Below are 17,364 nucleotides of genomic sequence, written 5' to 3' on the forward strand. Positions count from 1 at the left end.
TTATACTCAGAAAGACTGCATAATAATATAACCCTCAAAATTGTTGCACTGGTTTTCCCAACTTGGGTTTTTTCGGGGACGATTGTCCAAAAATAACGGTGTCCCTTGTGTGTTTGTTCATTTCTTTCAATTGTTGATCTGTAGATGGTTGAGACTGTATTGTGTTTATTTCAGTGTTTATATGGTTAAATAACTTGTTAGTAACTAAACAAGTAAGCGAAATAAACCAAAGAATACAGATAAAATTTCTAACAGGTAATACTTAGAAATTTCAATATCGTATCAGAGGGTTACAGATCATAGCAGAGCTGCAGGCGCCAGCTGAATCAGAGAATTTGCAGCAAAAACAATTTTCCTAAGTGACAGAAGTTGTTCCTAGGCAAAAAAAGCAGAGAAGGGTTGACGCAGAGAGATTGCGTCATGAGTTCGAACCAGAGAGAGGCCAGCGTAGAGGCAAAAGAGGCTCATGAAGAGCCACGCAGAGACCAGGAGGGTTGATGTAGTTGGCCAAGGGAGAAAATCAACCTTCCCAAGATTGCACAGAGCCTAGAGGCTCAGTCCTTCAGTTGCTGGGGCATAGGAAGTTGTGGCCAGATTGCGGGAAGTGACGCTGGTGGGGTGTTATTGTTGCCGAGACAAAACAATAACTAACGGGGCAAAACCAAGGTAGAGGGAGTCGCTACCTAGGCGGATTTCTAGCCAAGAAATACAAATCAGTGTCGCAGGTGCATAGGAGATCGGAGAGGTGTGACTCAACAATTGGCAAGCGGATTTCCGAGAGGGAAATCAAGACTCAAAGGGAGTCTAGCAGAGAACTTCCAGGAGGGAAGTAGCGACTCAGAGGGAGTGCAGAGAACTTCTAGGAGGGAAGTAGCGTCTCAGAGGGAGTTGATGAGAACTTCTAGAGGGAAGTAGAGACTCAGAGGAGTCGAAAGGAAGAGCAAATAGATGGCCATGAATGGATTGAGGGATCATGACAGGCTGGACAAGGCGTCCAACTTTGTCATCTGGAAGGCCAGGATCCTGTCCATTCTAGATAGATATCGCATCAAGGACTTTGCCTTGAGAACCATGGTGATCTCAATCGACCCAGATAATAATTAAAAGTATGAGGATGCAATGGCCAAGGCAAAATGCATAATCCTTGATGGGGTCAAGGATCATGTGGTCCAACGTATTGCCGAGAAGGAGGCAGCAAAGGAAAGGTGGGATACCTTGAAGACATTATATCAAGGCACCTCCGTGCAGAGGAAGATGCTATTGGAGAATCACTGGCGATCGTACCAGATGCAGAAGGGGGAGCAGGTAGATCACTTCCTCAGAAGGTTGCAGGAGATCCAGGACCAATTGACTTCCATAGGGGCCATGCCGAATCAAGAGTTGATGGTGAGGACCACCGTAAACGCAGTCTCCAAGGAGTGGGAGACATTCGTCTAGAGCATTATGGGCAAAGCAAATCTTCCAGATTGGGAAGAATTGTGGGCAGCTCTTCGCTAAGAAGAGATCAGACGACTAACCAAGACGGGAAGTAGCAGCGAAGGAGCCCAGGTCAAGAAAGAGGAGGAAGAGGATGTAGTAATGGCATCTGTAGGGGAGAAGGGGAAGAAGAAGAAGAAAAAGGACCTCTCCAAGATAAAGTGCTTCAACTGTGGGGAACTGGGGCATTATGCAAACTAGTGTCCGAGGAAGAAGAATAAGGGAGAGGCGTCTGACTCCAAGGCAGCGCCAGCGAATGCGGACAAGAGGTAGAGGATGATGACAATTGTGCCATGAGTGCTCATGTACCTCTAGAGAAGAGGTGGGGAGACATCCAGTTATAGTTAGGAAAACAACAGGCGATGAGGAGCAGGATCCTTGAGGTACCCAAACTCTTGGATCAGATCCGGCTACGGGAGCCCTGAAGAGACAGTAGCAGGATGGCGGTAGAAGCGGATGTGGATGAAGCGGCAAAGAGTGCTACAGTGTAGTAGTCCCTAGCAGTGCAGTGGGGGTTGCAGCGGTGCGAGAGGCACAAAGGACGTTGCAGCAATGCGAGAAGCACAGAGTTGTTGTGACAACGCGAAGGTAGCAGAGGGAGCACATGATAGTGGCAAAGAGAGCTTGAGCATCGGGAGGGTTTCTAGCCTAACAAGGATGTCAGTAGTTGGGTGGATCAGTTGCTTCTCAGTCACTGAGTTGCAGTGCAGTGCAGTAGCAGTTGTAGTAGCACGATGTAGCATGATGAGAGAGAATTGCAGTGCAGATGCAGTGTAGGGAGAAAGGACCATCAGCAGCACAGATGCAAGGAGAGATGTCGTACAAATGTAGTTGTGGCAGTGGCAGAGCCATGGGCAACAGTACAGGATGCAGCAATGCAGAAGATGTTGGGCGGGGAGACCTAGCATCAGCACAGGTACCGGTGTCGTATAATCAGGGTGACGCTCAACGGTGGAGTATTACTAGAGCACAGTCCTCGCTAAGAGGGAGTGTTGATTTGGGGTAGCATCGGATATGCTCTAGCCATGAAAATTAGTCGAAAGGCTAAAGCACATGAGATCTCCAAGACCCAAAAATGGTTTGGGAAGATTCTACCCAGTTAAGGAGATATTAAAATAATTAATATTTTCAATGGAGTTCCCAAGTCTAAACTTAAGGAAAATAAAATATTAATGGGCATTAATATAAAATTGAGTTAAGAGGTTCTAAATGACATGGATCAAGCCAAATCTAATTTAGTCGTTGATTAGAGATGTAATCTCGGCCGTTGAAGACTCAACAGAAAAAGTATAAGAAGAGGCTTGAGGGTCAGTTGGAGATACACTAGAGTGATCAGTCAGTTTGATTTTCTAGAGCGGGGTTTGCTAAGAGAAATCGAACCAGTGATAAGAGTTGCAACGAGGGGCAGTGAATACGAGGCAGAGAGGCAGAGATAGTGTCTGAAGACCAACGCAGAAGCAGAGACAGAGGGAGCCACGCAGAGGCCAACAGTGACTGCGCAGAGGCCAAAAGGGCCTGCGTCATCCAAGCAGAGGCTGTAGAAGCGACACAGGGCTAGAGAGGTTGTGCAGAGCCTCTCAGGGGTGACACAGAGGCCAAGAGGGTTGATGCAGTGCTTCAGATTGTGTTGGAGAGGATTTCGTGGGGCAGATTTTCAGAATATTTGCTTCCGAGGAGAGGTATTACTGCCAGATTTTATATCTCTGTCAGGAGAGCCAGTTTGGCACACAATGTTACTCAGAAAGACTGCATAATAATATAACCCTCCGAATTGTTGCACCAGTTTTCCCAAGTTGGGTTTTTCTGGGGACAATTGTCCAAAAATAACAGTGTCTATTGTGTGTTTGTTCATTTCTTTCAGCTATTGATATCTAGATGGTTGACACTGTATTGTGTTTATTTCAGTGTTTATATGGTTAAATAAGTTGTTAGTAACTAAACAAGTAGGCGAAATAAACCAAAGAATACAGATAAAATTTCTAACAAGTAATACTTAGAAATTTCAACATGCATTTCAGACAATAGTCTCGATTTTATTGTTCGTTGTTTTCAATTAATCTAATAATGTCACTTAGCATTTCCTTTATGAGGAGACCTGCTAACACCTATCTTTGTGTTTGGAAATAAGTTTCAAAAATTGTAGACAAATATCTCAGATTTTTATGATTAAGCAAGTTAATTCAGCTCTTCTTTTGTTTCATAGTAAATGTAGGGAGAGAATCCAATCAATAAATTTTCTTGGATACTCTCTTTACTGCAGTGTTCAATCGAGACACGTCCCCATAATTGGGTGCATGCACCCCACGCACCTGGGACGGGGGGGCGCCTGGGGAAACATTTCGCCATGTTCCCCTTTTGGGGAGACATGGAGAACGCGGGGGGGTGTTCCACAATGTGGGGCACGTGACTCCCCAAAAAGGGTGCTTCTCGGCGTTCCCCCTCAAAAAGGAGTGAGTGGCCCCCCTTAATTTTGTTTGAAAACAATAATTTATGAGTGAGTAAGCTTAATATTCAACCCTAGGGCCCTACTAATGCTATGTAATTAATGGTAATGTTAAATTCTTAAAGTAAAAGTGTTAAATTTTTAACATTATCATGAAATGACTTAGGGTGTTTGAGAGTGGTTCCAACCTCATCAAACTTCATATGGAGAAAATAGAATTTCATATCTCATCCAAAATTCAGCAGACTTAACAGTTTTAAGGATTTCAAGATTAGGGTTATCACAATGTTTCCATTGGATTCTATCAAGTATGAGGGTCTAGAACTAGCATTTAATCAAGAGCACCAAGCCCAGAATCACCCCATTTGAGGGGGGAGATGTCCCTCTCAATTTTGTCTAATAGTCCTTGAAATTTTAAAATAAAAAGAAAAATGTATAAAAATATCAAAACCTAAACTAATTTGCAATCCCTAATTCACTCATTCAACTTACAAAGCTTACCTCTACTTGGCTTACCACACAGCGCTATCTGATTTACAAGATAACTGTTGCCTCTCCTCCCCTCTGAAGCTCCTTAAATGCTCAATGTTTATTTTTAATTTTCAGTTTTAACTTTACAGCCTTGTATCTAGATATCAATGACCTTAGATTGATTCTTTGAGTTGTCACTCTTTACTATTTTTGAGTTTTAGTTATGTCAATTTACCATTATAATCTTCGGACTTCAGTTTCTACTTCAGTAAATTTTAAATCAATTTAGAATGTAGTATGATGAATAATGAATTTAATTTGTAAATCAATGTAGATTCTAGAATGATGAATATGGATCAAAGTATTTCGATGAATGATACATGCATCAGTATGAATGATGAGTATGGATCACTGTATCTCATTATTTAATTCAATTATGTATGGATCATGTATCTATACTTTCATTACTGAATATGAATTTGAATATATATACATATACCCCAACGTCCCCATCCCACCTAAATTTCCCTAAAACTTGAGGGTGCTCCTACACGTCCCCCCTATGTGTCTCCCCGCACCAGCGTCCCCCCATCCCAAAGTCTTGGTGAAAAATTGCTTTACTGCACAGTGTAGGCTATGCTTTGCATGCTAGTGATTATTTCGAAATTTCATAATAAATAGTTACGATCATATTTCAACGTTCACACTATTACTACATCCTAAAAGTATATGTTATTTGACAGAAAATTATAGATAAAATACACATAATTAATCCATTTCAACATATGGCAACCTTTTACACTCAATTAATCTCTGTAAAATATCCTCTTGATAGGGAACCCTTAAAAGGGGAATTTCATGTGATAGGCTATGTTTGCACACGCTTAGAAGATAATGCCTCATGTGACGCAAATAAAGAAAGAGACTCATCTGTTTTTCAAATATCCTTGGGGAAAAAAGGATTTATTGTAGAAATGTTATAAATAAAATATAATCATAGAATAGGAACCGTAGACATGCATAATTAAATATAACTATAATCATTTTATATATCAATGAGATTTTCTCATTAAAAATCTCGTCTTGTAAATAATATTGCTGCCAGCTGAAAAACACATTCTGTTAATATCTCATTAATGCATGATAGCAACATATTATCTTTTGATAAGCTTGCAGAAGCTAAATAGAAAATGTCGTGTACCTAAATCTAATATCATGGAAAAAAATGAATTAATACCCACCTAATATACCTGCAACAACATCCAAATTATTGCTCAGATGTTGCAGCTCAAAGCTGCAGGACAATGTCCAGGAGACATATAGTAATGTGACTGTTTGCTTCAGATGAAACATAGCCTCAGCTACAATATCTTGCAGCTAGTAGCACAAATAGGCTACAAGCACACAGATAAATTTGGATCTGTAACTAACCTTAAGGTTTGATTCAGGTATCATCGCAATGTCACCTGCTTCAGCAATGTTGGCCTTGAACTTGTCAAATGTCGATGCTGATGTTATTGTAATCTGCAAACAATATCTTAAAACATTAGAAACCTTCATGGCAATCAATGGACCAAAGTTGTAGCTCTAGAACTAGAAAGCAATGTTGCAAACATCGGAATCGGGATAAAAGCGGCAAGGGTCCGGAAAACCAAAAAATCGTAAAAATCGGGAAAATATCGGTAAAAAATCGCAAACTTAAGATACCATAAAAATATTTTTAAAATCAGCAAACATCGGCTAGCCCAAAAACTCCTGATTTTGAGATAAAATCAGGATGTTATCAAGATGTTCGCAACACTGCTAGAAAGTACCTTGATGGTCTTCATAGCTTCCTTTATCCTCGCTCTGTCAATATGGTACTGAGAAGCAAGGAACAAGTGAATGTCAAATCAAAGAAAACTAAAATGCTTATTTAGCAAAAACCTTGTACCAATCTCCCATTTCGAATGTCTACAAAGAAAACTACATTAGCAAGCAGATCCAAATTAGCATCATTATCCTCTGCTTTACCTGCTTCTCCAGCTCTTCTAAAACACCTTCAAATAACTCTTTGGGAGTTAAACCAGATGTATTCGACGCTGCCTCTTGATATGCAGGATAATCTTTCACCTGCATCCCAATAAAACAAAACAAACTCCTTGATAACTCCATAGGAAACTGTCAGAAAAAAAATATTCTAAACAAAATTCCCATGCTACTGAGAAAAATGAAGGTACTTAAAGTTATATACCCTGAGAAAATAGTCAGACCAACTTGTCCTAGCAGTAATTAGACCAGAGGACCTATGCTCTTCCATTAACTTTCTAAATTCATCACGGTTTTTGTGTTCCTTTCTGCGCAACTGTTCCTGCAATGCATAACAAGATGCCTAGGACAGTAAATGAATTGCCATTAGAAAACCATTCAAGACTATCCTGACAGTCTTAGTTATATACTATAATACTTGCCTTTTTAATCCTTCTCTCTTCTTCTTCTTGGATTTCCAAATCCCGTACATATTCCTGAAACAATTCAAAAATCCATTAAGGAAGAGAACAGAGAATAGAAAATCTCAAAGGAGAGTCTGGAACACTAACGCCACCTGGAAAACTTCTAACCGATCAACTGGATCTAACTGACAGCATCTTTTGTCCATTACAAGCTGATCTTGCACTTTCCTCCATTGAGTATTAATCTGTAAATAGAACTATTTGTTATGACTCATGCACAATCCCTTCTACAGTTGAATCAGAAATAGAACAAGCAAGTTTAACAACAAAAATCTAACCCATGCAAACCTTGATGAAATCACAAGTTGCCAAAAATTCTCTATATTCACTGAGATTCTTCTTCCGTTGCTCACGTGCCCTATCCCGCTCCTATTTCAAACAAGAATAACAGACAGACAAGTTGATGAATGTTAGATAATTGAAAATTTTCTCCATGAGCCCACTTTCCTAGGGTTTAAACCACACTGTAAATGAAGAATTTAATCCAATTTTAGCAAATTTTCTAGGTTTCCCTTGCTCTCATGCAAGACATGAAGGGAAGAAATTTCGAATTACAGAGTCAACAATAATATAGACCTAATCAAGCACTAAGGATGTGTGATTAGTAATGATGAAGTTCAATCTTGTCTGCATAATAGGCTCTCACTCCACCTATAGGGAAAGCTATATGGAAAACGTAACTCCTATAGTCTCTCCTAAAATGGTCAATGTCTCATGGCAACGGCCTATTACACCTTGCACACAAAGATATTGCTTACCAGTGGCTCCAATCTGTCACCATATACCTACAAGCATGAGATGATCATACCTAGTGCCAAAGACTCTACCCATGCAAGGCATGACAAAGGTTATTGCATGGAAGGCAAAGACCTTTTTTCCTATCTGGATTTACCATTACCCTGATATGTTTCAAAATCAAGCAACAAATTGATAAAAATAACAACAATTAAATAAAAGTTAGACATGGCCTAGAAAATTGTCATGGGATAACCATGCACCAGGTTGTTACCATTATCACTAGCAAGATGCAAACCACAGAAAAAAATTATCACATGTAAGCAAAACACGATTGTGCAAGCAATACCTGCTTATGGAAAAAAACACTTGTACATCATGTTAGATTTTCAAGTTACTCTGAAAGGATTTACACCATGTTTGGCTTTGGTGTACATGGTGTATGTTCAGCCCGCAGATGATCAGAGATGAATTGTAACATGAGATGGTCTATGACAGATATGCAAAGTTGGCATAGTTTGCTCAAATGCTGCTTGACCTCAGTTGATTGCAAGCTTGGTGTTCTTCCCTTGAGCATTGGAGATCTCCTGGCAGTTTGATGGATGAACTTCATTGACACCTCATGGAGGAGCCATTTATATAGAGAGCCCCCTACAGGGACTGTGGAGTGTTTTGAATCATGCTGGGGACTTCAAGCCCTAGATAGCATTTGGCAGCTTCGCTTCATGTTCGAAAGATTGAAGATGGCTCAAGGATGCATAAGGTTTCGACAATGTTCTTGCAAGGAGTAGTTGCCCAGTGGAGTACACTACTTTAAGAGGATAGATGAAATCTATGGAGGCTTGTGATGCACTGGAGTGGACTTCCCTTATGTAGCTACATCATCTTGGAGTTATTATTGTGTAGCATGGCACTATACACTAGACTGGAAGTCTCGCTTGTGTGGCCTAAAAGGGCTCATATAGGTTGCTTGTAAGGGTTTAGGCCAACAAAGTACGCCTCTCTTCCCTCATATAAATAGATGAAGTAGAGTCTTTCCACAACATATTCATTCACTCACTTGTATCCACTCTTGTGATGAGAATTGACAAAGAGAAGATGGTGCACAATTCCTCTCTCTCTCTCTCTCAAGTCTTCAAGTATATTCTCTCTTTCTTGTGGTGGTAGGGTTTCTTGATCTTCTCGGACTTTCTTGAAGCATCTTGGAATTCTAGGGTTACAACTTAGGCCTTTGAAGAATGGAGATTAGGGTTTCCAGAGAAAACCCCTGAGTGGATTTGTGAAGAAGAGAAGAGGAGGACATATTGCCTAAGAGGTTGTGTTGGAGACATTCTTATAATAAATGTGAGTTTAATCTAATGAAATGCAAGGTTATTTGCTTTAGTGAATCAGATGAATCCTGGCCATTGATCTCAAGTGAAATGAGATCTAATCTCAACCATCAATCACTTTGGAGATTAGGGGTACGAATTCAGTCAACAACTCAAGCTCATAAAAACAAGGCTAGGTGGAAGAGGAAGACACACAATGAACACGAGATAAGGAGATCTCAGTGATTGGGTGATGGATTTTCATCCAAGTGTTCAGGCTAAGGCAGAAAGTAAATAGTGCGACAGCAAGAAATTTTGATTCAAAAAATAAAATGAAGGCTATCCAAAAAGGAGTCCGTACAGAATTTCTGAGAACCTAATTTGCAGTAAGAGTACATGCAGGTCACATTAGTGAGGCCATACAACCGTGGTAGAAGCAGCATGCATCGCAGAGAAGGGAGATTGAGCTGCATGGGTGACATTGGTACAAGTGGAGTTTGCATGTGCTGCATGAGTATGTAAGCAGGCCATATGTATGATATGGATTTTGCAGCAGGCACTCCACTCGCATGGGGTACATGCCATACTGAGGCTGTTCAGGTTGCGGCTCGCAGATCAGGTTTCATCAGGGGCAGATTTGCCAAGTTTTTATTTGCTTTCATTTTCAAGTAATTTCTCAGTGGGCTATTTTCCCAGGAAAGGAGCTCTTGTATTCTTAGATATTTAATTTAATGAACAGCAGATTTGAAGGGAAGTAAATTTTGTATCCATGTGTGAAGTCAGTTTCTAATCTGCATCCACTGAAATTTATTTTATTTACCAGTTAAAATCCTTAGAGTGCATTTTATTCAGTAGACTATTGTTTAAGTAGATTTACATAAACCAATTTACTAGGAAATAACTTGCCAGTTGTTGGGGTCAAGGAATTTAACAACCAATGTCACCAACATTGAGCTACATAGAGGGCTTGGTGCTCTTGATTAAATGTCAGTTCCATACCGTCATACATGATAGTATCCAATGAAAACATTGCAATCCTGCCAATCTTGAAATCCTGAAAAACTAAGTCTGTTGAATTCTGAATGGGTTCTAAAATTCTACTTTCTCCATATGGAGTCCAAGGAGGTTGGAACTACTCTCAAACAGCCTGAAACACTTAATGGTAATGTTAAAATTTAAGCAATGATGAAGTAACAATGTCAACTTCTACATGCCATTAATTGCTAAGGCTGAGATTTTTGCTTTCACTTTTATTATAATTAATATTTTTATTATTATTATTGTTTTTAATTTAATTTAATTTTTTTATTTTTATTTTTAATTTGACTTTCAGCAGTCCCTGGTCACGGCCATACAAAACAGCCTAGTTACAAGTTACATACAGAACAAACTGGTTCCACAATTGAATGCAGGTTCTACAGAACCAACCGGTTTGCTATGGTACCAGTGATTTTTGGATGAAAACCCCCAACCAAACCGGTACAACCCCAGAATCAATCAGACCAACCATTTTTGCCAATTCTAGAACAGTGTTAATAACACTGGTTGGCAAAACCGTAAATTTGTTTTGGAATGTACACAAGTTGAACTCTGAAATTTGGCGGCATAGAAACGTAAAATTAAAACTATCCTCATGTACAAAAAACTATAGGATTTCTTAGCAGGGATAGAACAAAAGCATGGCTTCTAGTAATAGCTCAACTAATGCTCTTCTTTTAGGAATCCCTCCACCCTGTTGTCTGGTCCCACAGGCTACAGGTACTAGGAATTTAAAAAATTTACTGTCCTATAAATAGAACAGCTTCACCAACATTTTGAAATTAAACATTTTCTCAGAAGAAAAAGAAAAGCACAAGAAGTTCTTCAGCCAAAGAAAACCCAGGAATTCACCACGAAATCTTGAACCTATCAAATCCCACCTGATACCATTCATCAATTTAACCAGCAAAATCTCAGTTTCGGCTTCTAAGTTTTCTGGTTTTGCTATTCAACAGCTTTTCCGGATTCAATCTGATCTTCAAACAGGGTCTTACATTTTTTGGGTTTAAATAATTCCAATTTTTATGCGGTCATGTTTTATGGGTTCAAGTCAGTCCTAAAATACCATTTCAAAACTTTTTTTAAACAATTATGAAATCTCTAGGAGAGAATGATTATTAACATTTAAATTGTTGTTAATTGTATATCCTTGTACATAAATTATCTTTCACAATAGCGCCATACTTGATCAATAGACAATGGAAAGTCTTTTAATCTAAACCAAGGTTGCGGGGGAGAGCGCTACCCCCCCTCTTTGAACTACTCCCGAAGCACGCACCTCTCAGGAGCGGATTGGGAGCATGCTCCCTAAAAGAATTTGTGCTCCATGGTTTTTAGGGAGCGAACGAGGGAGCAGTCGGGAGCATTCGCTCCCTGACCACTCTCATTTGCTCTTGGAGTGATTTTTTTAAGGCAGGAACGGTTGGGGAGCAAACTCTCCTAACCACTCCCGCCTTAAAAAAATCGCTCTCATGGGCGAAAAAGGCGTGCGGCGGGAAAAAATGAGATAAAAACCCTCCTCGCCTCCCAATATTCACCATGTGCACATTGTGAGAGCAAGATATGGCTTTTGGAATTGGAGCTTGAATTGACGAGGAAGATTGAGAGGATTGCTTGGGAGCTTGAGGGGATTGCAAGGGAGATTGGAGCCTGGGATTGAAGGCCACAAAGGTAGGATCTAGACTCTAATCTAGCATTTGTGTTTTTTATATGTTCATTGCTAAATGAAAATGTTCTCTTCTCTCTTTCCCATTCCCATTCCTCCATTTTATTGCAGGCAAGAAACTATAACTCCACCAAAGAACATCATGGCTATATGGCTTGGCATTCTCTTGATGTTGGTTCCTTTTTTTGTTATTATGGTGTTGGAGAGTAGGAGGGTTGATCATGATGAAGAGGATGAGGAAGTGGGTTTTGGTGGATTTGAAAACCCTGAAGAGGAGGAGGAGTACCTTGGTGAGGAGGAGGAAGAGGAGAGTGGAGGTGATGAGGGCACAAAAACGAAAGCAGACCAAACCCCATTGTGGAAATATGTTTCTAGGTCTAAAGCAGGGAAAGGGGGTGGAAAGACTAAATTTACATGCCTCCATTGCAAAAAATCTTACATAGGTTCATACACCCATCCTAGAAAGCACCGTTGTGGCAAAATGTCATGGGATGGAGATAAGAAAGTAGGCATCAAAACTTTTGTAAGTGTGCCAGCACCACAAAGAGCCAAATACATAAGGGAATAGGAGGAAGCCCAATACAAAGCTAAAAGATCAAAGGGTTTTGAACATGATAGCCCGCAATCACTTAGACAAAGAACCCCATCACATCCTCCCAAGTCAATGGATATGTTGGCATGGGAACAAACATCCCTTTAAGGTGTAGAATCATACCATATTTCCTTGACGAAAGGTGTAGGAATGATGTGGATGCAAAAATTTATCGGTTTCTCTATGCATGTGGGATACCATTCAATGTTCTTCGATCACCTTATTGGAATGAAATGGTTGTTGCCATTAATGATGCCCCCAAAGGATACAAGAGCCCTGGGTATGACAAGGCTAGAACCGTGGGACTTGATCATGAAAAAGAAAAAATAACAAATGCTTTGGGTAACATGACAAATTCTTGGAATGAGCATGGGGTATCCATTATATCTGATGGACGGACAAATGTAAAAGGAAAGCCATTGATAAATGTTCTTGTTGTGTCTACGAGTGGTGCAATCTTCCTTTCAACATATGATTACTCAGACAAGTTTAAGACTGCCATCAACATTGCAAAACTATTACTTCAAATAATTGAACATATTGGGCCATACAATGTCATCCAAGTCATCGCTAATAATGCTTCTAATTGTAAGGCAACGGGAGCAATTACTGAGGATAAATACCCCAACATATTTTGGTTTGGGTGTTTAGTTCACACAATGAACCTTTTGATGCATGATATTATTAAAAACAAACAATGTCGATACAAATAAATTGGTGATTTGTACAAGAGAGGCAAGAGATTGATAAAATTTATTACCAATCATAGCAATACCCATGGGCTTTTCTGCAATCACTCAAGTTTGGACCTATTGAAGATTGCAAAGACTAGATTTGCTAGCTATTACCTCACCTTCAGGTGCCTTTTGAAGGTAAGAGAGTCATTGGCTAGCATGGTATCAAGTCAACACTGGAAGCTATTAAAGGACAGGGCTCCAACCGCAGTTGACAGGCAAGGTTTTGAACAAGTGGAGAAAACTGCTCTTGATGGTCTATTTTGGACACGTGTGAGGGAAGAGCTTAGGAGGAGTCTCGTCAATGGCACTAGCAGCAACACACAAAAGGGTGAGGGAGAACAAGAAAATGTGGCTAATACAAGGAAGAACAAAGCAAAGAAGGGATCCAACAAAGGGTCCAACTCCAAGGGGGGGCGAGAAGAAGGACCTATCGAGGGTCAAGTGTTGTGGTTGTCACAAATTTGGCAACTATGTCAGCAATTGCTTGCAGTGGAAGAAAGGTGACAAGAAGGGAAAGAAGCAGACAACAGCTTTACCAAACGCAGATGATCTTTCTAGTCAGGTGGAACAAGAGTTCGCACTCATAGCTTTCCTGATTAGCCATTAGAGGAAATTTCAACCTAAAAGTGGCCATGAAATTTCCATGTAATTTTCATGTCATAATATGTAAACCAATCAAAATCCTTTAAGTTTAAAAAGAGGTACATGTAAATATTTTGGAGTTTAAATGGGGAAAACTAATTTTTTTAATTGTATTTTTGGCTTATCTCCCCGTCCTTCTTTCTTCTCCTATACTTTCGCTTTTCTTCTTCTTGCTTCCTAGCTACAGATCGAACTCTTTCTTGATAGATCAAACTTGTGAAGCGAGTGAGTGCTAAATGAGGTCGAATTGCTTCTTTATATAGCCTTTCCAAGGAGTCGAATTCCCTCCTTTAGGCTAACTTGTAACTATTGGGGCTCACTTCTACTTTTGGAGTTTCCAAGACTTTCTACACTCAAAAATAATTCTTTTTACAATTACATTTTTCCCATAAGGCTCTTACAAACATGATGCTGACTCATGACAATAAATCCTAAGACCTAACAAACCCTAGAAGCATAAAGAACGTGTTTTACCTAGAAGACCATCAATAAAGAGCATGAAACCCATGCTTTAATAATAATCACTTTTTATTCTCTTCTCTTGTTTGTTACATAGGATACATATTGAAATGAGTACAACAACAATTATGAAGACTGAAACTAGTTACATTTTCAACTGTGGGGTGAATCAGTGTTTCTTTCAAATGTTATTTTATGCTAGTTAAGATTTATATCACAAAATAAACCAGGAACACAAGAGATAGAACAAAATTAATTTTATTGATCAAAATAGTAAGGAATCTAATCCTCTTTTACAACAAATCAAGCTCCAACATGTACAAAAAAATCCTTGACTTTTTCAAGGCTCCAACCTTGAACAAATCCAAGCTCCTACTTGGTCAAAATGAGGACTCAGATCCTCTCAACGACTTCCAAGCTCCAACATGGCCAAAAATAAGGACTCCAATCCTTTCAACAACTCCAAGCTCCAACTTGGTTAAAATCAGGACTACAATCTTCTCAACAACTTCGTGCTCCAACTTCGTCAAACCAAAACATTACAAGAGATACTCACTTCAAAAAATCACCAAAATGTCTTTAATAATGCTCTAAGATTGCCTTTAGTAATGCTTCAACAAGGTTGCTCCAAAGGATGTCTTCAATAAGCTTCAACAAGGTTGCTTCAAAGATGTCTTCAATAAGCTTCAACAATGCTTCAACAAGGCATCCAAGAACAACTCCAACAATGCTTCAACTCAGCTCCAAAGAATCAGCTTCAAGAACCAATTCCAATCTCTAAAAGATGCAAAGGTACTGCCCTCAAAAATCTGCTCCAAAAGTGTTTGATTAAGTCTGCTCCACAAGTGGCTGATTAAGTCTGCTCCAAGACAGAAAGTCACCTTTCTGCGAGCTACAGAAAGTCACTTTTTTCTAAGGTTTGCGAGCTACAGAAAGTCAACTTTCTTCAAGGTCTGTGAGCTACAAAAAGTCTCCTTTCTATAGTCTGCGAGCTATAGAAAATCGCTTTTCTTTAAGGTCTTCGAGCTACAAAAACTCCCCTTTCTCTGAGGCTTGTGAGCTATAAAATTCACCTTTCTACGGTCTACGAGCTACAGAAAGTCGATTTTCTTTGAGGTCTGCAAGCTACAAAAAGTCTCCTTTCTCTGAAGTTTGCAAGCTACAAAAAGTCATTTTCTGCGAGGTCAGCAATTCGTTCAAGGGAGGGCAATGAATCCAGCATAAGATGATCTTAGACAAACAGAGATTCACCAAAAACCAAAAGCTCAAAAACAAATCCAAATCAAATTCTTTCTTCTTGTTTGCTACCAAGTTCATGAGCTATGAACTTCACCTTAGATCGAACTCCTTGTCTTCTTGTCTTGGCCAAGTTGGATGGACGAAATGGAAGAGCATAGCTTCTATTTATACTTGTTCAACCCTGTTTTGAATAGATGTGTCTCTTGGAGAGGGCCGACTTGAGTTCATGTAGGCTCATGTAGGTCGACTTGATGAGAGATAGGAATATGGGTTTCTCAACTTAAAAAATTCATATCTCATCAATGAGTAGGAGTTAGAAGGCGAGTAAGTGCTCGTTGGAAAGGGCATGAAGTCCTCTACACTCTTATGTGATTAACTCCTTAAGTTGGTGTCTCCTTTGACATCAATAACGAGAATATTTCCAACACACCATCTTGTCATCGTCTAGTTTATCTCCCACTGCAGCTAACTCGCCCTTTACCAATCTAAGTCCTGTGAGGTAACTGTCAACGTCTTCTCCCTTCTGCATCTTCGTATTCCACAACTTCTCTCTGAGAAGCAACTTCCTATTAGTGGTCACATCCTGGAAATATTTCAAAATAGTGTCCCGCATCTTCCTTGTTGTATCCAACTTAGCAATATGCGGAACTATATGGTCTTGGACTCCATCAAGGATTATACTCTGTGTTTTGGCATATTCCTTCCGGTATGTTGAAAGTTATGTTGGATCCATTGGAATGGCTATCACATTAGTCGCATACTCCTTGAGACCATTTTCTTCCAACAGTAAGGAAATTTTGGCTTTCCAAACACCAATTTGTCCTCCATCCAATCCATTCTAATCTCTTAAACCCGTTGAGGCCATTTTTAAAGCCTCGAAAATATAGCGAAACCCAAATAAACTGAAGAATATAAATTGGGTTCTAAACCCTCGACTTTTCTCTTCCTGTGCCTGCGCAGAGCCTTCTTCTACCCTTAGATCTGCTCTGATACCATGGGATATTTTACATACTATTGCAGTTGCAAGTTAATATTCACCTATCTGAAATAGATTTTTTGTCTTCTGCAATTTATTTACAGCAAACACTGAATAAAACGCTACTGCAACTTCACAGAAAATAATAAACCACAAGAACTGAGAAAATATTGCACACACACACAAATAATGAACACCAATATTTTTGGACAAATGTCCCTAGAAAAACCTTAGTGTGGGGAAAACCAGTTCTACACGAGTATTTTAATTATTCTTCAGCAAAATTTTGTGATTGAAAAATTACAATTGTTTGTCATAAATTAGAAAACCTCCCAAAAATTGTTTCTCTCACTTCTGCAATGTTAATTTCTTAGGGGAATTGCATTTACTAACATTTTCATCATTTACATACTACATTCACCCCATAACATCTTAACATAATTAGCAATTACATAGGAAGAACAATCATCGGCAATGCAGTGGAACATTAAGGAACAACAGAAGAAAAGCATACACAATAGAGCGACCACGAGTTAGGTCAAAGACCAGGGAAAAACCCCACAAGGGGGAAACCCATCCAAATTCTTCTTCTAATAGATATTCATCAATTGTTCCGCTGAGATACAAAGTACAATATTATGAGACATCATCAATCATATCCGGCAACCAAGTTCCAACCAGGGATTAGATATGATCCTCATATGTCAAACTACACCATGCCATGTATACATGAGTTTCCATACATCCCTATCTACATACTACCACTGTCATACTGATTTGAGGTCACTGTCATCATTAGGTTTTTGCCATATCACTGCTACCAGTCTATATCAAGGTCACTATTAAGATCACTTCCATATAGGGTTATAGACATCAAGTGGCATTGTCATAGTTATACCACAGTGTAGTGCCATTTCAAAGTCATGCCATCACTGTCTCACTGTCATATAGATTATACTTCAAGGTTATTGTTATGCCGAAATAAAAAATATTACTTGACTGTTATATCGCTGCTATATCACTGCCATTCACAAGGTTAGTGGAAAATACAGAGTTAATGCCAAGTCTGTCATATTAAGATCATTAAA

General features: G+C 39.4%; 1 protein-coding gene across 9 annotated transcripts in view; it reads right to left on the minus strand.

Moving 5' to 3' along the window:
- Window positions 1–17,364, minus strand: part of LOC149201974 (pre-mRNA-processing protein 40A-like) — a 441,059-nt gene that overhangs the window by 192,933 nt on the left and 230,762 nt on the right. For 7 of the 9 annotated variants that reach the window (XM_089403062.1, XM_089403058.1, XM_089403064.1 and 4 more), the window contains exons 18-24: window positions 7,171–7,251; window positions 6,975–7,067; window positions 6,841–6,894; window positions 6,624–6,740; window positions 6,404–6,502; window positions 6,205–6,252; window positions 5,822–5,914 (exon numbers count right to left, since the gene is read on the minus strand). In XM_089403062.1, coding sequence (XP_089259188.1) covers window positions 5,822–5,914; window positions 6,205–6,252; window positions 6,404–6,502; window positions 6,624–6,740; window positions 6,841–6,894; window positions 6,975–7,067; window positions 7,171–7,251 — 585 coding nt within the window. The remainder of the gene's footprint in view (window positions 1–5,821; window positions 5,915–6,204; window positions 6,253–6,403; window positions 6,503–6,623; window positions 6,741–6,840; window positions 6,895–6,974; window positions 7,068–7,170; window positions 7,252–17,364) is intronic. The other 2 variants (XR_016253884.1, XM_089403065.1) reach the window with 1 other exon arrangement.

This window comes from Pinus tabuliformis, chromosome 2_1 (assembly GCF_031772625.1).
Source record: "Pinus tabuliformis cultivar Carrire ecotype Pingquan chromosome 2_1, CPIR1, whole genome shotgun sequence".
Classification (NCBI taxonomy): domain Eukaryota; kingdom Viridiplantae; phylum Streptophyta; class Pinopsida; order Pinales; family Pinaceae; genus Pinus; species Pinus tabuliformis.